The sequence below is a fragment of the Hydra viridissima genome, unplaced genomic scaffold, assembly GCF_058129835.1.
Source record: "Hydra viridissima isolate aposymbiotic clone 2 unplaced genomic scaffold, HvirCarnegie_v1 scaffold_12, whole genome shotgun sequence".
Classification (NCBI taxonomy): Eukaryota; Metazoa; Cnidaria; class Hydrozoa; order Anthoathecata; family Hydridae; genus Hydra; species Hydra viridissima.
This window is the reverse complement of record NW_028324311.1, coordinates 7630866-7647502: the sequence shown is the minus strand read 5'-3', so window position 1 is coordinate 7647502 and position 16637 is coordinate 7630866. Positions and strand designations below refer to the sequence as shown.

Sequence of the window (16637 nt, the reverse complement as noted above, 5' to 3'; positions counted from 1 at the left end):
GATCAACTTAATCAGGTCTCCAGTGGTTCAAGTCAGAGTTTTGATGATAATGATGATTACACATCACCCTGAATTCAAACAAAGGCAACTTTACGGTGCAGGTATTTATTCGTTGGAAATATTTAAACATCTAATAGTCTTATTCTTATACCAAAATCTTATAAACACAACTCATTCCAGTATAACTTTTAGCAATTAAAATCTTTGTAAGAAAAAGTATGAGGTATTTGGAAAAATAATGAATATGAAGATATTGTTAAAAATAGTACGGTTAACATTTTGTTTTATTTTCAGGCCTTAAACGCATCAAGAAAAATCTCCTTTTGGCTCTTCGTTTCGTCATCATTAATTTTTTTATGTTGGTTCTTCAACATTTCAAGACATTAACATTTATATTTAAGAAGAATATTATGTTTAACTGTTTGTGTTACTAAAGTTAATTTTCGTATATATTTTAAGTTCCTTTGCAGTATTAAAATCAAGAGGAAAAAATAAAAAGGGCTGAATAAAATAATTTATGAAAGTTATTTTTCATAATAGTAAGGTTATCATCAGACAGGCAATATTTTGCGGCCATTTAGAGCATAGAAATACATAACAAGATAAGTGATGCGAAATCTAAATATGTAAAAAATAAAATTTCCAATATGTTGCAAATCCGTAAATAAAAAAAAAATAGCAAAAATAATAGTAAGTTCGTCAGAGATGAATATAAATACGTTAAAATACGTCATCTTTTCTGCTATAATGTAAAGTAATACACTACAATAGTTATTGTAATTGTTTTCATCAAAACAATACAATAATTATTGTAATTTTATTTCATTAAAACAATACAATACAATAGTTCTTGAATTTTGTTGTATTGTTAGAAAAAAAACAATACAATACTTATTGTAATTGTTTTTCATCACAGCAATACAATACCAAAATAAATTTTTTTTATTGTTTCTGTAATATTACAATACAATAATATTGTATTGTAATGTGTAATTGTATTTAATTTTTACAATTACAATTACAATAGTCCTAACCCTAGTTAAACGAATGTTTTTGTGGTACTTAAGATTAAATAGCCCTTTAAGTTTCAGTTACACGTTAAGGGTCCGCCGTTACCCGTTTCTCCCCTAAGTAGTTATGCCAGTATTTAACATATGCCAGTATTTAAGGGGTTATCATGAAAGTTCTTAGCTACTATATTATCTAGCAATTCTTGGAAACCCTTGATGTCTTGTATAAGTTAGAATAAAGATTTTATTTAAAGTTTCGTTCAATAAGATGTTTAATTTATTTTTTTGAAGCTTGATGCAACAGGTTTAAGTTTTGATAAGTGAAAAAATTTATTAAAATTATAAATTCTCCTAAATCCCTTTTTCTTTTGGTTTTTTCTTTTTCTTTTTTATTAGAAAGATTTGGAAATGTACTCATTGCCTTAACTCGGGTTAACAATTCAATAATGCTTTTAGCTGAATGAAGAGAACAATTGAAAATAAACTGATTATTAACATTTTGCAATTTGTAACTTGATCAGCTCACATTGTTGAACAAGAGGTTTATTGTTAAACATTAGACAACATTAGTCTCAAGAAAAACACAAAATTGTTTCATATTTTTTCTTATATTTCTTTATTAAACAAGATTATTAAAACCTTAACATTTTAGAATGCTTTCAAATTCAAAACAAGAAAAGTCTTTTTCGGATTCGGGGTTCTTAAAACTGCACTGTAAACACTTTCTATGACACAAAGGTACTTTTAGGCTGATACAAAGTTGTGGTAAATCAATCGAGTCCTTTGCTTCTTTGAGCACAATCAAATGTTGTCATCTTTTTTCAGTCATTTAACTGGTTTAAGTCAACTTTAACTTTACTTCAATTTTTAGTGTATTTTTTTAAACTCCCCCAGGTGCAGGTAGTTGAGCAACATAACACCTCATATTAAACATTTCATTTAGAGCTGGAAGCAATAGAGTGCGAACTTGACTCATTTCCATCCACGTTAAATTGTTTATCTTTCAAAAATCAAGAAATTAAATGCAAGATTTTTGGTGAAGAAAAAGGTAAATAAAAAGTGAATTAAAAAATTTTAAAAATTTTTTAAATTTATTGGTAAGTGAGAGCAAGTTCAAATAAAAATTAATAATAAAAAAACAGTTCAAATTAAAGATCAAATAAAAAAGCATTACTTCAGCATGGGTTTCTTGGCTTAAGATCATTTGGTCAACTGATTTCCTCAATTTTGCCATACGTACATCCCAAATATCTTTGATTAATCTTCTCACCTCATCTGCTTTGGGAATATCTTCTGGTGCTCTGTACAAGAAATCTCAATATAACTAGAAATCAAAGTTTTTAGTATAAATTTTTAATAAAAGCCTTACAAATGAAATGCCATATGTACATCCCAAAATCTTTTATAAATGAATTACCTCTTAGAAAAGGTAACTAAAAAACTATACTATCTTATTTATAAGCCTATGTGGTTGAAATCATTTTTGAACTACTAGGAAGCCAACTGGTACCTTCTAAACCACCCAAAATTTTATAATTTTTATATTACAAAAGGTAATTTTTTCATATTAATAATAAATCACCAAGAAATTTATAAAAGAAGCTTTAGATTCTGTATTTGATATTTTGCAGAGTTTACATCAAAAAATTTCAAATAAAAAAGAATTAATACAATTGTTAAGTTAAAAAATTTAAAAAAGGTTTTACTTATTAGAAAACAAGCATGAAAAATTAAGCCAAGTTAAACCTTTATATTGTCAGCTGATGAAAAAAATGATGCAAATTATACCTTTATCAGCGTGGCCAACTAATATAATTATACATTGTGACACAACTTTAAGAACAAACTTAATAGAAATTTGCTTAAAATTCAAAGAAATTTTTGAGTGAAACAAAATACTTAAGGATATTCTAAGAAAAAAGTGTCACTTAATTAAAACCTTTATTACTAGTTTAGTATTGTGATCAAGCTTTAAAATTGAAATCACATGGTAACAAGATAGAAATCATAATTAAAAACCTTGAATAAACACTTAAAAAGTTACGTAAGCTTTGCAACATCTCTTTAGAGACCATGGTGAAAACACATTACAGTCAAGTATTTGTAGGGTAGGGTATGAATTTAAAAAATGCAATTTTATATCTTTAAATGGTTAGGTTAAAGCTAAAGCCCTTCTAAAAGGCTTACTTCAAATGAAACTATTTTGAGATTAAGACATAAAAACAATCTTCAAAAAAAAAAAAAAAAAAGTTAAAATTTAGGTGTTTTATAGGTATGTCGGTATTTTATAATTTATTAGCTATAAAAAAAATTTATATGTAACTATATTACAAAGGTTTAGTTGTTTAGAGATCCCTTAAAAAAAAACCTTTGTAATACAATGATCAGTTTTTCACATAAAATATAGCTAAGTATAAAATAAATACATTCTTAACAGCATAGAAGATATTTCCATGTAATGTTTTGATGGAGGTTCAGTAAATATTGATTCGCTTGATTCTTTTTCTTTAAACTCTTGAAGTTTTTCTATGATTACAAAAGCACACAAATAACTTATTTAAAGTTTTAACGCTTAAACAGACAAATGCTATAATTTTAAGAGAACACAAGAACCCAATAAGAATATTTATTAAGTTTTTTACTATAAAAACCTTTTAAAACCTTCCAATTATGTTTTTCTTTTAAATGCAGCCTTAAACTATTAATTTATTTTTATTTTAAATGCAGTCTTAAACTATTAAGGAGACTTTAACATTACTTTTAAACTCTCTTCTTGGACAAAATCTTTGTACAACTTGACATGTTTAACACAACTTTGAACAGGTTTGATTTGTTTGATCATGAATAATAAGTAATTAATTCCATTTTATGTTATTAAACAACCCTGTAAAACTTTTTTAATTTTTTGCACGAAGCAAAAATAAAGAATTTTGATGGGTAAAAAACATACCAACATTTTTTTAATGCACTTTTCCCCATCAAACTCCATGTGTTCTTGAAGACACGCAGAAAAGATATAAAATTAAGATAAAAATCTCAATCCCATAAATTGCAGCCTAAAAGATTTAACATCCTGCACATAGAAAAAAAGTGTGTTTAAATGTACCTGTCTATTTAAATTAATTTTCATCAGGAAAAAGTTTATCCTTTTTTGACTAGATTTATTGTTTATTTTCATATGATCAGTGTATAAAGACATTCTAACTATAAAAAACATACATTATCATATCTACAACAAACATTAACAAATGTTTGTATTTGCATACATCACACTGTTTGTCATTAATACATTAATGTTCAAAAACAATAAACATTTGTTAATTTTTATTTCAATGTACAAGTTAAAACAAGACTGCAAGTCTTCACTTTGTGTCATGAGTAACAGTTATTAAATCTTTGGCTGTGTTAGAAATTTCAAAAATTAAATGAATTGACAAAACAAAAAAAAAACAAAAAAAAAAAAAACAAATATTTTTTAAACATGATATAAATACCATAATATTTATGTTTAAGAAATTAATTCACTATATCATAATTTGATGAAAAAAAAAAAGTTGTTGCTGATTTACTACCTTTAAGCATATAATAAAGAAATTTGGAGAGGATAGGTTAAAATGACTAAAATGACTAAAATTTAGATTGAAGATTTTAGAATTAAATTAAAGGCAAAACTTATTTCCTTAAACATCACAGGAGTTTCTTATGTTTATTTTATTTTATTTTTACAGAAATCTTTAGGAAACCAATACTGTGGAGACTCTATGAGAAATGTTTATAAAACGCAAATAATTCAAAAATTTATAAACTTTTATAAATATAATTACTTACAAAAATACAGAATAACACAAGCAAAATTTACGCATAAACTGAGACATACTAACCAACATCTAGCCATACTGGAGGATCTATTCTACATTTATTGCGATACTTTAAGTCTACAGCCATCCATAAAGGCACTTCGACAGGAAACCCTGGACTAAATGGACCGAAATCACCCTAAGAGTGAGAAGAGTATAGTGTAGGTCTAATTTAGGCTATTTTTAATTTTGAAAATATTCACAATTAAAATTTTTTTAAATCCAAAATAGAATAAAATTATTTTTTTAAAAGTTTTTTAAAATTTATAATAGAATAATTCTTTGTATGATTTTATTATAAAATCTTACATTTATAGCTAGATAATTGAACTACAATAACAAGGTGTCTGGGGTAATGTAGCTCTATGTCACAGTTTTGGCTTTAGTCTATAAACAATTATAAATATAGACATTTATCATTGAATTTTTTTAACACCTATCCAAATAAATTAATCCAGAACTAAAAAAATAACTTGAAACTGTTATTTAATATATTTTTTTCATGTTTTTAAACTACTTCTTTAAAAGAGTCTTTGCAAACCTTGAGTTGGGTTACATACCCAGTCAGGTTATTATGGTTAGTGAATAGGTTGACATCACCCCAATCAATTTTTTAATCCGAGATAGATGAGCATTAGCTCAATGGACAATTATTTTAACTAAAAAAATTCTGATAGACCAAGTCTGCTTATTACAAAAAAGTTTAGGTACAGACATTTGCATTTTAAACCAAAAGTAAATTATCATCAAATTGATAACTTATCAATTTGAGCCATACAACTTATACCCGCTCCTATTTACAAAGAAAATGCTAATAATGTATTTCATACATAAAATTAATAGCAAATGTAGTATAAATTTTTTTAAATGTTTTCAGCCGAACAAAATTTTGTTAAAACAGTTGAGCCAAAAACTTACAGTCAAGAAAAAAACTTACAGTCAAGAAATTAAATTTATTTTCTTTGAAGTTAGGCAGTATTGAAATCATGGAATGTTCTGCAAGAAACTCAACTTCAGCTAGATCCATCCTTTTATGCTCCTTCATCTTTATTATTCACTGCACTTCCTAAAGTTAGCCAAAAATAACTTTAGATAAAGTTAAAGCTCATACTCTATTCATTAAAAAATAAGTTAGCAGAAATGCAAAAAAAAAAAAATGTTTTCGCGCGTATATTTTAAACGAGACTTTGGCCAGAAGAAGTATGCAATTCATATCCATATATTTCGGTACAAATCCAACATAAAAAAACAAAATTGAGTTTTGGCATATAACGCAAATTAGCGCACAAAGAATTCGCTCTAACTCACCAGTTTTAGTCTTTTTTTTTCTCTTAAAGTTTTTGGAATTTACCTCCTATAATTGGACTCAGTAGAAGCTAAATGAAAAAAAATTTATCAGGCCATAATTATGGGCCTAGATTAAACACCAAGGGTGGGCTGAAAGTATACTAAAAAAATAAACTTGCAAATCTATAATTGGTAGAGATTGGAATGATTGCTCCATGGGTAGCATTAATGAAAACAAAAAAGTAGAGCACATTAGTTTTATGTCTTGGAGTGTTCCAAGACTCTTGAAATATCAACAATTTTTAGCAATTTAGTAAGTTCCTGACATTTTTACATACAACTAAGCGATCGTTACTTTAATTACTTAAAATAGCTGTACTACACAAAAAAACACTTTCAAATCTTAAAAACTGTGATTTGCCTTCAAAAGTTACTTAACTCAAAGAACCTCATTCGGCTCGTGACCCACAGGTTCCTGACCTTTAAAATGTTTCATCTTCAAACCAAATTGGGCCATTCGGCAGTCATACTATTGGAATAGCCATAGGGTACTACATGAAGACTTAAAATCTTTGTATTATAAACAACCATTTTTCTAATTTTCAAGAAAATTTTATTATACACTTTGGATATATTATGGCAATAGCCATTTTACTCTCTGCGGTGTAAGTCGGCTAACTTCACACCCCGAACATAATTTTCACAGGCCAGAGTTTAAAACGCAGTATACTCTACCTGGGCCTGGAAAAAATATACTCAATTTTAATCTAAGCGGGTGTTAGTTTAGCCTGAACATCAGATTTTACCTTAAATTTCAAGTAATAAATGAAGCGAAGAAAAGCAGTTAAAAAAATCTTAAATATTTATTTACACCTTCACGTTCATCACATGTTTTTAAGTTAAATGTTAAATATCTCTTTTTCACGGGTTGTCAAAAAATGAATATTAGCTTGATGTGGCTCCAAAAAACATTTTTTGGGGGTTAATAGTCTTATGTGTATTTTTATTTTTATTTTTATTATTTTTTTTTTTTGGGGGGGGGGGTTATTAGTCTTATATGTATTTTTCACTAGGGTAAATCCTAAAATCTGATAACTTCCGTGAAATAAAAACTCAACTTTTTTCACTAGTTAATAAAGTTTTAACTAGTTTGCAAGCTGTCACCATGGCCTCTAAAGAGATGTTGCGAAGCTTAGGTAGTTTGCTTAGAACAAACTTCAAGAGATATTGAGGCTTTGAATAAATTGTTAATAATGATAAGAGTAGTGTTGTTACGACTTGTATTATTATTCGACTGTCGACTAAATCGATTAATGTATTTTTCAAAGTCGACCAAAATCGACGAATACAATTTTAAAATCAACGAAGTCGACTAAAAGTCGATTTAGTCGAAATATTTGAATAAAATTTTTCATTCAAACATTTCGACTAAAACTTGTATAACTATAATATTTGTATATTATTATCATATACTTTAATGTTGCTTGACAATTTATTTTTTAGATGCTATGAAAGAAATAGAACTTTAAGAGAGAAAACAAAAAAGCTAGGTGGTATGTAATACTGTTATAATAACACATGCTGTTGTTATATCAAGAGCATTTCTTTTGTTTAATTTTAATTCATCTAATTTATTAGATGAATTAAAATCGAATAAACAAACGAAATAAAACGGAAATTACTACCATAGCCACCGAGAGAATTTTCGGGTCCTCATTATGATCAATTACATACCCAGGACCAATAGAAGCGTACTTTTGTCATTGAAAATTAAAAATGAAAGTTAATTAAATCTTTTAAAAGTCAAAGTTATTTAAATCTTTCAAAAATTATTTTAAAAAGTTATTTGTACACACATGGGGCCCCGGGAATCTTCCCCGTCCACCCCACCCTCTCGGCGGCCATGATTACTACCACAAAGTAAAGAAAAAAAACACGAATAAGCATTTTATATCATTTTTTACACCAATTAAAACAAAAAACTAACAAAAAAGTTGACAAAAAGCGGTCGCGTAGATAGGTGGGGGCAGATGGGGTGGCTAAACTTTTTTTGGGGTAGTAGATTTATAAAACTTTTTCGCATCCTTAACTGAATATCATAACACATTACTTAACATTTTGTTTTAAAAAGCATCAACTGATTACTATAATGAGATTAACTGATTACATTAATCAAATGATACAGTAAGCTAAGAGTTTAAGTTTATGTGATACAGCAAATTATGTTCAATGGTCAGATATTTTGGTTGAATTAAAAAAACAGCTATGAATGATATTCTTACGCATGGCTCAATCTTTATAAATAACTTATCTTTAAAAAATTAACTACTTAAAAAGATACCTCTTTACTAATTGATCAGCATCATAACAATATTAGAGATTGATTAAGTTAAATCAAGTGAAAAATTAAAATAAGGATTTTAGGATAATTAGCCGACTAAATTGACTTTTAGTCGATTAGTAGAAGACCCATAGTCGATAAAATCGACTATTCGAATTTTTAAAGTAGACTAATTTCGACTTTCGACTAGTCGATTTAGTCGAAGTCGATAACAACACTAGATAAAAGTAAGTAGTTAATTATGATATTTTGTTAATTATGACTGAATGCATTTTAATAAAATTAAACCCGAGTATGTTTTTTTCAATAAAATGTATTGCTGAAATGCAAAATCTGAATCAAAGAATGGTTGACAGCGACAAACAATAGATGAAGCTCCATTTGTAAGAGAACATCAAAAATCAAGGTTACATTAGGAACATAGATGGTGAGTGAATATTAAAGTTCATAAATAATTTAAGTTTTTTGATCTGGTAGAAGCCGTTTAGAAGAAGAGAAATGAAAAAAAATGAAAAGATCCTCCCCACCGTCCGCAGTTTTATGATAAAGCTATTAAAATATTTCTTGCTACCAGAACCTTGTCACCAATATATAAAGGTTTTTTTCTCTTTTAAAAGTGGATAAAAGTTGTTATACTTAAATTTTCCTACTTCACAAATTTAACAGTCACAAACTGATTTTTTAGACGCACACAAAATGATTCGTCAACTTTTCATTTAAATAAATGATAAAGCAAAAGGAATCAAGTTAAAAACAACAACTGAGAAAAAATGTACACGCGGAGACTCATTCAACCTGTCATTTCAATAAACGATAAAAAGTAAAGAAGAAAAGTTAAAAAAAACAACTGGGAAAAGATGTAAACGTGAAGACTCGTAAACGAGAAAGCGACAAGAAGAAAAGTTACGGTAGAAGACTTACACACGATGATTCATCAACCTATCACGTAAGTAAATGATAAAACGGAAAGAAGAAAAGTTAAATAAAACTGAGAAAAGACGTAAACACGAAGACTCATCAACCTGCCATATAAATAAATGAAAAGGTATCGCAGCCGGCAAACAAGCAAAAACTATAAAAGCTCAAAAAAAGAGTCTGACGGTTAAAAATTTAAAGTATTTTCAAATTGCCAAATTAAAAGGGCAATTAGTTTTAAAACAATCAGATATTCCCTTCAAAAAAATTTCCCCTCAAAATATAAATCCCCCTCCCCCACTCAAAAATTAAATCCCCCCCCCCCCCATCAAAAAATAAATCCTTCCCCCCTCCATCAAAAAATAAATCCCCCCCCTAAAAAAAATAAATCCCCCCATAAAAAAAAAAAACCGTTAGGTATAAGAGATTCCCCTCTGGGAATTCATATTACAAATTTTTCAAGTGAATACAGGAATAACTGGTTTCATAATTCTAAGTTTGTCTGATTTGTCTACTGAATAACGAGCTAAAAACGTTGAGTTTTTAGTATATAATGAAGGTGCGCTTCATCTTATTTCTAACCAAAAAAGTTAAAAGTTTGTAATTGATTATAAAAACGTTCCTTGGGCTAAATTTCTCTTTTTTCAGTTCTAATTCGGTGAAAAAATAGCCTTTAGAAGTTCTTATACCTAATAAGTTGATTTCATAGGAAAAATCATAATTGCATTTTCTTCCACGCACTCTGTAACCAGATTTTGGAACTTATATCCAAGTTTTATTATAGTATATGCTTATTATTACCCAAAAGGATTTTCTTGTTTCACTACATTAAGTTTATATTCCATTTTTGACAACATATTGTGAGTGCAGATTAGTTTATTTCAAGACATGAAAACCGTCCACGAAACTTTGGTGGATTAAGATTATTTAACAACCAATTAAAAAAAAGAATTAAGAGTTTTAATAGCACCCTATTTACACTAACGATAAAATATAGTTTAATCGCAGCATTTTAAACTAAAATACTGCGATTAAACTATAAGCAGGGTATGTAAGCAGGGTATTAGTTTAATTGTAAGCAGGGTATTAGTTTAGTATTTTAAGTGTTTTGTTCACGCATATTGTTCTTTAGTTAAACCAGGTTTGAGGAATTTTAACCAGAACAACAGTTTTTATACTCGTAAATTAAAAAAATCCCATAAAAAACCTAAGTGTAAATTTATTCTATGGAGAAGGTTTTTCCAATTTTCAAACTAAAACAACTTTCCCCTCCCTCACCCCCTCCCCGCCCACAATCATAAAAAAAAAATCTTTCTAATTTTGATTCAATTTCGAGAGATCCAAAAAAATAACAGCGAGATTAAAAAGGGAGTTTGGTTGATTAATAAATGAGTGTTAAACAATATCATCATTTCGGCATTTGTCTACATGACCACAAAGTCGTGTAAGGTATTGATTCACTAGTTAATGTTTTTGGTTCACAAGCGCGAGTTTAATCTAGAAAAAAAAATCAGCTTTTAAGATTTTGTATGCTAAAATAGTTATACTTAGGCTAAATGAAATGTTTTATGAAAAACTTCTTTAGTAATAATCTCATTGCTATTTTGAATTTTCTATGAAAAGCTGTGCAACCACTGATTATTATCTTGTTACCTTAAACTACTTTTCTTTAGAATCCAACTTGAACCATTTGTAAAATCTACTAACTACAAAACAATCTTTTTTTAATGCTAAACCAAGTTTTCAAAAAATCTAGAAAATTTACTACTTAAAAAACCCGTTAAATTTTCTTTTGTAGACGTCTAGACTTTTCTATTTTTTACGAATTGCTAAATCAAGCTGACCCAAATTTTTTAACTTTCTAAATTAGTTGTCGTAGCTTTTTTCAAGATAAAGAATTAAAAAGATTCCTTTTAAATATCAAAAGATGATCGTTATCTTTTTGTCTGTTTCGGAGCTGTACATTGTCGGTCATCCATCAATAATTTTTTTACAACCACGTTTAAAATTTGTAGTCTGTCGATAAACAATTGGAAATAATGGAGCAGATTATTTTTATACTTACATCAACTTCGACTAAATATAAAAACGCTGTACAATGTTCGTCTCTTTTTTTTTTTTCTTTTTTGATAAGAAATTTCAACAGCTTAAAAAAATGAATTTTTAGAATGTTTTTTTGAAAGATTAAAATAAAACCTGTTAAGCAGCAGTAAAGTTTTTCCTTAACTACTACTCAACAGGTTTTATTTGAAAGCTTTTTAAGCAACCTTTTACATATATTATTTTTTAAGCAAACCTTTATATTTATTATTTTTTAAGCAACCTTTATATTTATCATTTTGGTATTTGTTTACTTTATATAACTTGAATAGTTTCTTCATAATTAAAAGCAATTAGTAAATTTTTTAAATCTATGTTAAATTCTCCATCTCACTCGAAAAATATTTATTATCCTAATTCAAATAATAATGATCTTCTCAGTGTACACTATTTGCGAGATTCGCAAAAAGTTTATATTTATGAAATTAACATTCACCTTTTACAGAAGACTTTAAATTTGTGCCTCCGATTTTAAAAAAAAAACTATTTGAAAACGCTCCAAAGAATATTTTCTAATTTAACAAACAGCGAGTCTTCGTCGAAAGTCAGAATGTTTTCATAATAACTTAGTTCCATGACTTTTAAGACAACAGAAGCATCGTTAGAGTTCATCAAGATCAGAGAGGAGTTTTTAGTAGTGCTCAAATCTTCTAAAGGAATTCATACAATCTATTATTATTCGAGTGTTAAATGAAGTAGCCAAAGAATTCAAAAAGAATTACGAAATCTTATGCTGCTCTAAACTGCACGTTTTCATTTGAATTTAGATTTAGATTTTGTTTTTAAACAACCTACGTTATTATCAATAACAACTGATGGGCTTAACGGAATTATTACTTCTTTTCTACCGCAAAAAGTTGATATGTTTCCCGCTAGTTTTAAAAAAAAGTTTTAGTGCTTATGTACAAACACTTTTTACATTTTTTGAAACCGATTCGTTTGAATGGTCAACACACTTTTGTTAAAAATTGTGGGAAATTTTAAAACTGTTTATATTGTGAAATTGTCCTTTTTTATTTTTCATTATACATTTTTATAACAAACTTTACAAAGTAAATGCTAGGCTTATAAACTCAAATGTATTTATCTGAGAGGTTAGAGCTATGTTGTAGTTTCAATGACGAGAGATTGGAGTACAGATCTAGGATGGAGTTTTAGTAACAAGATCCTAATGAAGTTTTAAGTAGTTTTTATATTCCATCTTTGATACTTGCTCTAATCTTGTGACACCATAATTTACGTAGGTGTGTAACTCTTTAATATGAGTTCTTTAACTCATGATTTTGTGTACAAAAGTTGCATACCAAATTTTAGTGCATAAACCCTAGTTTTAAAAGCAATAACACTATGTTATGCAACAGCCGTAGCAAATAGATTTTAGACAGATCATTTAAAAAGAATATTTCGATGAGGTCTAAAGCTATAAAGTAAAACCAAAAATATTTAATCTACTTGTTTTATCTCATTTTTACTCATCGAAAAAATGTTCTAATTTTCATATTTTATTGCAGTTTAATGCATAAAAATAATGCCGTTGTAAAATATTGTTGGACAATGTCTTTTTTTTTAACAACACAAATGTGACCGCTGAACGCGATATTTCTTCGAGCAAGGATTTCCGAAGGATCTATTTGTGTTGGCTCCACTACGAAAAACCAATATTTTTATTCAATAAAACATTAACTTGGTGACATACAAATCTGATGTACAAAGTTCAAAGTGCGCCTTGGATAAGCTATATCACGGCCTTATTGTTATCAGTACTCTAAGGCTTTTTTTTTGTATTTACATTTTTAGTGAAATTTACACATTGGGTGTTCAATAGATTTTAAAGTTATCTGTCTTTTCTTAAATACTACTTATTATAGTTATTACTTAAGTTAAAAAAGATACTTACCTTAGAGTAAACAGGAGATGTTCTGCTATTCTTTAATTTGTTTTGGCTGTGTACAGTACTAATAAAAATAAAGTAGAGGGTATCTAGCAATATATCAACCTCTTTTGAGTTGGTATATGTATTTATAAGACCTACAGCTGTAATGTAGTGATTTAAGGTAGGCAAAACCTTACCCAAAACAATGTTGAAATCATGTTTGTTTTATTTAGAAGAGAAAAAAGAAGAACCATTGTAACTGTAGTTTTTAAACTACTTCTTAAATCTATAAAAGCTAAATAAAATATTTTACTCTTCCAGATAGGAAATTTTATTTGAGATTTTTTTCAACTATAGTTTTAAAATAAATTGAAAAAAAGTCTTATTTTAACAATATTTCAAGTGGGATGTGTGGGTCAGTGTGTTTATATATTTAGCATGAGTAAGAATTTTATACCTAGAGTAACAAAAACAATTTTTAAGGTTTTGAAGACCACTTAAAGTGCAACTTATATTTTACTAAAATCTTTTAATAAAATGAAAACTTTCAGTTTAGATCATACATAAAGAAAATGACTGACATGTCACTGCAAACTGCTGACTTGAACATGTCATCAGATATAATTATGGAGACACTGCAGCAGTTAAGCAAAGTTCAACAATGTTTGTCAGCTTCAATTAACAATAATTGCCTCAGCAAATGCGACTCATCATCCAGCTCAAGTTCTTCTGCTATGCAAGAAATAGACTATGCTTGCCATAAAAATGAAAATATAAAACCAGAAGTCAAAATAGAGAAAAGTTTACATAATTTTGGAAAACAAGAGCGTGCAAAGATGTTAGCTGATGGTTACACTTTTGGTGACTATATATTATTTCTTTAAATAGATTTCTTAATTGTGTAATCTATTTTTCAGATAAATAGTAAAAAAATTAATATCTTCAGCTCATTTGGTAATGTTTTTCTTTTTTTTTTTTCTTTAAAGAAAAATATCTTCTTGATAGACTCAGTACATGCTGTGGAATAATAGTGATGTTGATATGGACAATACAGTTGATGTTTAGGTTTGATCCTACAGATGTTGTGGGAATAGCCTTAGCTTTAGGTAGGCTTCTGTTGTTGTTGTTTTACTTTTATATTATAATAATGTTTCATTTGTAATGTAGATGCACATATTCAGTTTATATATAATAATAGTTATTATTTTACTATTACATATTACTCTTATAATGTATCATATTGGTATTCCAGTTATTGTATAAGTTTTATTAACATAACAAATACTGATCATTAAAAATATGCATCAGCCTATTGCAATATATTATTGATTGTAGTTTACCATCTGCCAAACCTGAATAAACAAAGTAGATAGAAAGTCTTAACAGTGATAACAGTCAAGACTTTATAAAAATGGATGTAGAAAAAGAAAACTATTGCGGTGTATCTGATCTGTTAATTGTTAATAGTTGAATTATTATATTAATCTTTTTCATTTTTAATTTCAGTATTTGGTGTTGTTGCTACTGATTTCTTTTCTGGTCTTGTTCATTGGGGAGCTGATACATATGGAGCAGTTGACCTACCAATTATTGGAAAGGTATATATGCTTATAGTAAATTATTGGTTAACATCAATAAAGTTACAGATAAGATATTAGGACTTTTTTTTCAAATATTTCCTCTCCAAAATTTCAATAGTTTTCAATAAAAGATAAATGAAGAGATAGGGCAAAGAGGACATTATATTTTTAAGTACTTCTCAGTTCTAATTCTAGCTCTAAATTTCTTTTGTTTTTTTAACTTAAAGATCTATGTTTAGTTTTAAATCATTTTTGTTATTTATTTTAACATTTTTTATATTACTGATAAATGTATATATTTTAGGCTTTCATCCGACCATTTCGTGAGCATCATGTGGATCCAACAGCAATGACAAGACATGATTTCTTTGAAACTAATGGTGATAACTTTATGCTAGTTGTGCCATTTGTTCTAAGATTCATATACAAAGGTTTCACCCTCAATAAACAATTATTACAGGAGCATTATCGATTTGATTTGTTTATGTATGCATTAGCATGCTTTGTTATATTAACAAACCAAATTCACAAGTGGTCACACACTTATTATGGTTTACCCAAATGGATTGAGTTTTTACAAAGGTGGCATTTTATACTGCCACGCAAGCACCATAGAATTCACCATGTTGCACCACATGAGACATATTTCTGCATTACAACGGGCTGGCTAAACTATCCACTGGAAAAAATACGATTCTTTTCGAATTTTGAAAAATTAATTGAAACATTGACTGGTATACCACCACGAAGTGATGACATGAAATGGGCTGGTAAAAAAGTAGAATAATTGTTTTAATGACAAAACATATATTACAAATATTTTTTTAAATAGTTTGAGCAATTTATACAGGTAGTTGTAAGTGTGCATCACTGTGTATGTTTTATCAGCAGCACCAGAGAAAGATCAGACTAAATTATTGTACAGTTTATCTTTTACATTCATCTTTTAAGTTATTCTTTTACCATTATTTCTCTGCTGGATTAAGCTTTGGGCCCACTGAGGTATTAGGTTTTTGGGCTTTTCAATGTTTAATGCAGCAACTGCTTATTTTACTAGTGCAAAATATTATTTGTCCATTTGTCACCACTATATTTGTAGTAACAGTGAAAGTGTTTTTTGTCATTGTTTGATCTTTGGTAATTTTAAACTTTTTTTTAAAGCATTGTCTTTTTTTAAGTTTACTTTTCTTTTTTTTTTTTTGTGAGCCGTCTCTTTAGCTGTAAGTGATTATACCAAATAAAATGAACAAATAAATTTAATAACTGTCAACCATAAAGTTTTAGTCATGAATTTATGTGAAAAGGAAATTTAGCTGAAAAGATAACCTTTATGCGAACAATTTTTTTAGTAAATGATTCTTATTCGGCGAAGCGTTTAAGAATTTTGAGTTTAGTTTATAAACGACAGTATTTTTAACATAGATCTTCCTGTTATATTGCATGGATTTATTTTTAGCTTTTAAGAGTGGAATTGCATTTGAACAATGTGCAAATTGCATTTGTATAATGTAACTTTTAAGAGTGGAAATTGCATTTGTACAAATGTTTTACAGACTGTTTTAGTTACTATGAAATTGTTTGTACAAAAATCTGATGTCTGAACAAGAGCTTTAATCTGATGTCTGAACAAGAATCTTTTTAAAATGATAAATAACGTTCTGCTTTTGTTGATCT

At 27.9% G+C, this 16637-nt stretch overlaps 2 protein-coding genes and 1 long non-coding RNA gene across 4 annotated transcripts; 2 read left to right on the top strand and 1 right to left on the bottom strand.

Moving 5' to 3' along the window:
* Positions 1-1599: 1599 nt before the first annotated feature.
* On the bottom strand, positions 1600-6018 carry LOC145194034 (DNA replication complex GINS protein PSF2-like). The gene is made up of 5 exons (XM_090069840.1): positions 5805-6018; positions 4892-5006; positions 3437-3536; positions 2185-2311; positions 1600-2010 (listed from the first exon to the last, which is right to left on the bottom strand). The coding sequence occupies exons 1-5, from the start codon at positions 5910-5912 to the stop codon at positions 1891-1893; spliced, it is 570 nt and encodes a 189-aa protein (XP_089925966.1). The 5' UTR covers positions 5913-6018; the 3' UTR covers positions 1600-1890.
* Positions 6019-8577: 2559 nt separating this feature from the next.
* On the top strand, positions 8578-9903 carry LOC149881054 (uncharacterized). The gene is made up of 2 exons (XR_016445926.1): positions 8578-8922; positions 9181-9903. It is a non-coding gene; the product is annotated as an uncharacterized LOC149881054 (long non-coding RNA).
* A 3540-nt stretch (positions 9904-13443) lies between these two features.
* LOC145193667 (plasmanylethanolamine desaturase 1-like) lies at positions 13444-16614 on the top strand. 2 transcript variants are annotated; one of them, XM_080071137.2, is made up of 5 exons: positions 13444-13564; positions 13940-14244; positions 14370-14489; positions 14890-14981; positions 15268-16614. In XM_080071137.2, exons 2-5 carry the CDS (start codon positions 13956-13958, stop codon positions 15748-15750), a joined length of 984 nt encoding a protein of 327 aa, XP_079927263.2. In that variant the 5' UTR covers positions 13444-13564; positions 13940-13955; the 3' UTR covers positions 15751-16614. The 2 variants fall into 2 exon arrangements, with proteins under 2 accessions (XP_079927263.2, XP_079927261.2); XM_080071135.2 differs by lacking the exon at positions 13444-13564 and having other exon boundaries at positions 13644-14244.
* The last annotated feature ends 23 nt before the right edge of the window (positions 16615-16637 follow it).